Source organism: Megalops cyprinoides, chromosome 4 (genome assembly GCF_013368585.1).
Source record: "Megalops cyprinoides isolate fMegCyp1 chromosome 4, fMegCyp1.pri, whole genome shotgun sequence".
Classification (NCBI taxonomy): domain Eukaryota; kingdom Metazoa; phylum Chordata; class Actinopteri; order Elopiformes; family Megalopidae; genus Megalops; species Megalops cyprinoides.
This window is the reverse complement of record NC_050586.1, coordinates 2,026,713-2,032,500: the sequence shown is the minus strand read 5'-3', so window position 1 is coordinate 2,032,500 and position 5,788 is coordinate 2,026,713. Positions and strand designations below refer to the sequence as shown.

The 5,788-nt window shown below is 43.9% G+C and overlaps 1 protein-coding gene across 1 annotated transcript in view; it reads left to right on the top strand.

Annotated features, from left to right (window-relative positions):
* LOC118776928 (BMP/retinoic acid-inducible neural-specific protein 1) overlaps positions 1 to 1,599 on the top strand; it is an 85,154-nt gene extending 83,555 nt beyond the window's left edge. The window contains exon 8 of the mRNA XM_036527577.1: positions 423 to 1,599. Coding sequence (XP_036383470.1) covers positions 423 to 1,563 — 1,141 coding nt within the window. The 3' untranslated portion in view covers positions 1,564 to 1,599. The remainder of the gene's footprint in view (positions 1 to 422) is intronic.
* Positions 1,600 to 5,788: the final 4,189 nt, after the last annotated feature.

Sequence of the window (5,788 nt, the reverse complement as noted above, 5' to 3'; positions counted from 1 at the left end):
TCCTCCTCACTGAGTGGATTCATTTACATGTGAGGTTGACCTTGTCCCATCCTCTCTCGTTAATGAGCTGTGACTGTGTCTTAAACAAGTGCCTAAGTGTTCACCCTCATCTAACGAGACTGTCAAGATGACAAGGGAGGATTCTGGGAGGGGTGAGGGGGAGGATGGGGGAGGAGAAAGGGGATGAGGAGGGGGGGGGGGAGGGAAATGCATTCTGAATAAGAAATCGTGCACTCTCTACTGGATAATACAGGCGCCATATTCACAGAATACCAAATCACATTCTCACAGACTGCAGTGCTTCCAGCAGCAGTGTGGAATGAAAGCAGTAGTCATTCAGCTGAGCTCCTGCCTGCTTAAAATCACCTTTAGTAAAACCCTGCTGCCTTTCTCTCTCTGTCCTTCTTCTTTTCATGGTCCAGATCGGTACTGCAGTGGCTGAACCGGGTCCAGTCCTACCTGTACTGCAATGAGAACGGGTTCTGGGGCACCTTCCTGGAGAGCCAGCGGACGTGCGTGTGCCACACTGGGGTCACCCTGTGCCAGCGGCCCATCCCATGCATCATCGGGGGCAACAACAGCTGCGCCATGTGCAGCCTGGCAAACATCTCGCAGTGCGGCTCCTGCAACAAGGGCTACAAGCTGTACCGCGGCCGCTGCGAGCCGCAGAACGTGGACTCGGAGCGCAGCGAGCAGTTCGTCAGCTTCGAGACCGACCTGGACTTCCAGGACCTGGAGCTCAAGTACCTGCTGCAGAAGATGGACTCGCGACTGTACGTGCACACCACCTTCATCAGCAACGAGATCCGGCTGGACACCTTCTTCGACCCGCGCTGGAGGAAGAGGATGTCGCTGACGCTGAAGAGCAACAAGAACCGCATGGACTACCTGCACATGGTGATCGGGCTGTCCATGAAGATCTGCCAGATGCGCAACAGCAGCATCGACCCCATGTTCTTCGTCTACGTGAACCCTTTCAGCGGCAGCCACTCGGAGGGCTGGAGCATGCCCTTCGGGGAGCACGGCTACCCCCGCTGGGAGAGGGTGCGCCTGCAGAACAGCCAGTGCTTCAACTGGACCCTGCTGCTGGGCAACCGCTGGAAGACCTTCTTCGAGACGGTCCACATCTACCTGCGCAGCCGGGCCAAGGTGCCCACCACCCTGCGCAACGACACGGGGCAGGGGCCCGTCGACCTGTCCGACCCCAACAAGCGGCAGATCTACATCAAGATCTCGGACGTGCAGGTGTTCGGGTACAGCCTGCGCTTCAACGCCGACCTGCTCCGCAGTGCCGTGCAGCAGGTGAACCAGTCCTACACCCAGGGGACGCAGTTCTACTCCTCCTCCTCCGTCATGCTGCTCCTGCTTGACATCCGGGACCGGATCAACCGTCTGGCCCCGCCCGTGGCCCCTGGCAAGCCGCAGCTGGACCTCTTCTCCTGTATGCTGAAGCACCGGCTCAAGCTCAACAACAGCGAGATGATCCGAGTCAACCACGCCCTGGACATGTACAGCACAGAGATCCTGAAACAGTCCGACCACCTGACCACCAAACTCTGCTGAGCCCCGCCCTCGACTGCGGCAGAGAGACAATTAACTACACAGACATGATTTTTCTCTCTTTATTGGTTGGGGGGAAGGGGTGGGGGGTGTTGGAGGGAATCTTTACTTTTATTTATGTGAATATTTGTTTCTTCTTTTGCTTTTCTTTTGAATTTTACTTTGCTGCTTTTGATGTAATATAACTTTGTAAATGTAATTATTAAAAAGGTAAAAAAAGAGAATTTTAATTCAAGAAAAAAGGACTAACTTCAGCCATTTAACAATGCTGTACCATATTTGTCGAGCATGTCTGTCTTTTCCTTTATTGAACATAAAGAACAATTAAACACCTGGTGACTAAGAGGCCTTCGGTTTACTCCAGCAGAACAAAAGTACATCACTACTGCCAATGTTAAATACTGCAGCATTTCTAACTGATGAGACAGCATTGGCATAGAGCAGCAAATAAATTAATGTTAGCTGTTGAAGGGTGCAGTTTGATAATGATACAATTTCAGTTGTTTTGGTAAAGAGGTAGGTGTGTAATGGCTGTAGAGTTAACTAAAACAAAACAAAACTGATTTATCTCAGGATATTATTTTTGAACCATTTAAGAAGTGCAAGGACTGGCAACCTGAATTGCATGGAAGGTGAACAAAAATCTTGGCAAAATCTGAAGGCATACTGAAGTCTGACCTGTTTGTTTCTGTGACACAGTAGATGAAAGAAGAATTTTGGGAGGATCTGCTTTCTTGGACATGTGGATTTGAAATTATTGGATTGTTACAGTCCTGGCCATATCAGATCCAGGTGGCTTTGAATGGTCAGTGAATAGTGACTAGAGTGACTGCAGACTCAAGTCCATTCTTCGTACCAGCTTGGTCATCACACTGAGCTATGACGAGTTCTTATCTTACACATTTTTAGTTGAATTTATCGGGCAATAGCATGACAGGACTTTGGCTGATGTACAGTGAATTAAAACCCAAACTTGTCACGAAGTACCCCCCCCCCCCCCCCCGCCCCCACAGCGCACACTGCAATTGAGGGTAAATGCATACACATTGTAAAGAACGTGAGCAGATGCGTGCTGCAGTGTAAGTAATCCCGCTGGAAGTCACACCGTTCACATAATTTGAATAAATCACTCTGATTTATCAGCTCCATTTGGGATCCAGGAGGCCGTATTTGCAGCTACATGCCTTCCATTTCCCCTGCTGTCAGGAAATGCATTTCAGCGACGCAGACTGCCAGCAGGAGAAGCATTAGATGGAAGTCAGGGCCCGGCAAATGAAAGTCCGCACTCTTTAATCCATAGGTGGCTGCTGTCAGAGCGTCGCCCACCGAGGGCCCTCTTTTTGTTTTCAAATTTGCTTTTGTTGACCAGATGGGTACGGTCTGAAGTAACATTGCAGTTGGGGTGGTTTTCCATTGTGTTTGAAACGAGGCAGAATGCTGTCAGCCAAGGAGCCCTTACTCAACACAATTCCTCTTTTCCCTTCAGCTGTGAGAATGTCATGTGATCGCTGCCAAGGGAACATCTGTATTATTTTTAGTGCTTACCTACAAATATGCATTTATGTTGCAGGAGATGATGCATACTGTACACCTCAGCGAAATAAAAGTGAGGTCGTCCACATGCCTTTGTGTTAAAGTAGCATTCAGATCTACTGTGGTGCTTTCTTATTGTTATTTTTATTGTTATTGTTATTATTATTCCTTTTGAAAAGGTCTCCTTGGTTAACGATAAAATCATTATGGATTACTATAGGAGGAAGACAGAAAAACAGGACTGAAAAATCGCCCACACGCTTTGAGAGCATTAGTGAGTAATTCGTTTTCTGGCAGTAAACTCAAGACAACCAGGATACTTTAAAATAAAACATTTTCATGCATCTCCCAATGTACACATTTCTTTGTACCTCAGTACAAAAAGGACTAGGATAGTAACCGGAATTGGAGGTACTGTCTTGTCATACCACTACACCCCCATGAAAAGCATAGAACACATGCCATGGATTTACAAGGCTACCTTAGCACAGAGGTATTAGGAGCTGTGGATGATGAGTTTCTTCATTACCCACAAACATTCAGTCCAATTTCCACATTCTGTTCGCCACACAAGGGCCTTACTACCATTACATCAAGGCAAATGAATCAGCAGCATCCCCTCATGTATGGACTTACTGAAATGTTTTTGCATTTGCAATTAGTGTTGTGTGTTAAATGGACATTTGTATGGGAAATGAGTGACCCCAGCTTCACACTCAGCATCTCAGATTCTGCCTCTACCCCCCCACCGCTGAGCTGGGAAGATGAACAGGCAGTGCTACTCTGCACAGCTATGGGAGCTGTGCACCCAACCACTGCTGATGTGCTTAAACAGCAGGTATTACAACACGAGGGCACATCCGAAAATTGATCATTCTCTCGCATCTGCAGTGGATTACATAAAAGCCATGTATTTCCTAGGAGAGGGACTTACCAGCCTGTACATGTTTTTTCACAGAGAGTAATGTACGTGAAATGTTGCTTTCTCTCTTTGCTTTTCAGTTTGTCTGTAATGGATGATGGAGACAGCAAATTGGATTAAAGACAGGCAAAGGTCTGTGAAACCCATTATGTTTCCATGATCTAATGTGAACCCATGTGAAAACTGCAGCGGTATTAAAACCCCCAAATCTAAATCTTTTCCATGTATATAAGCTTTCAATTTTTTCCAGCTGGAGAGTTTGGATTGGTTGTGCTGTTATGGTATTTTAAAAGGTTGATTCAGCAGATGACCTTGTGGAAACTCTGACAGAATATTGATGAAGGCATCAGAATCACAGTGTTATGCACACAGGCAGTTCTGTAACAATTAAATGTGCTGTTAGCCATGGGAATTATCATTATTAATGTGATTAATTATTTAATGTTCATAATTAAGTGCCTGTTATGTACCCCTTTAACATATAAACTTTAGAACAAAGAATGTTCTCCCTCACACACTCACACATATGTACTCATGTGCATACATAAACACACACACACACACACACACACACACACACACACACACACACACACACACACACTGTATTCTTGTACAAAGATTGGATTAAAGCTATTCCCAAAAACACATCAATAGAGCCTGCAGCTTTTCTCTGCTTATACACTTACACACATTTCATTTGTATATAGTTACTTTGTCTCAATGTGCTCATAAGTACTTAATTCAAATACTTCATATACAAATTATAAAAAATAATGAGAAATTGCAAAAAAAGAATGAAGGAGAGCATTCAGAACAGCAAAGGGAGCATTTGGAATTACTACACAATATATCACGATGTTTATTCAGGTGAAATAAAAAGGAAGCATTCTGAAGATGTCTTTAGAAAGACATAATGGCTTTCAGAAGCACTGCTGGTCCATGTCATTGCTCTCCAAGGTTCATGCACCAACAATGAAAACCTTTATCTCTTATCTGTAGACTTAAATACAATTACACAACCATCCTTCAACACATGCAATACACAGAACACACACAAACACAAATGCAAACACCTAAGCACACTTAAACACAATTACATAACCATCACTTGACACATATACAGTAATACACTGCGCACACACACACACACACACACACACACACACACACACACACACACACACATTCTCGAGCTCCATTCAGTTAATGCTACGGCTGCGTACCTTGTCTATGTAGTTGCTGCCATTCTTGTAGCTGTCTTCAAATGAATGTTTCATATAGCAACTCTATTTCTCATTAAAATTATATATTTAATAATAAAAACTTATGTTTATGTGTATGATAAAGGGGAAGAAAACAATGATTATAATATCATGCAACATGTTTGTTATATAATCATTATAATTTTATATATATATATATATATATATATATATATATATATATATATTTTTTTTTTTTTTTTTTTTTTTTTGTTTCCTGCTTTGTGTTGTGAACATGCAGACATGGGATCCTGTGATCCTCAGCATACAGCAGGGTTAACTTTTTAATTTACACCAGATTTGACTGTCCTCGGGGTTCAGGGGGTTTCAACATCCACCAGAATATGAAATCATCTTAATGTCCAGTCTTGATCCAGTCAGTCAGTTAGATTTCTTTGCACTAAGCAGAGAGCTCACAGCTCACACAATATATTTTTGATATTATGAATCCAAATATGTGAAAACAGAAAATGGAATAGGAGGCTGGAGTGGATGTGTTTGAATAGCA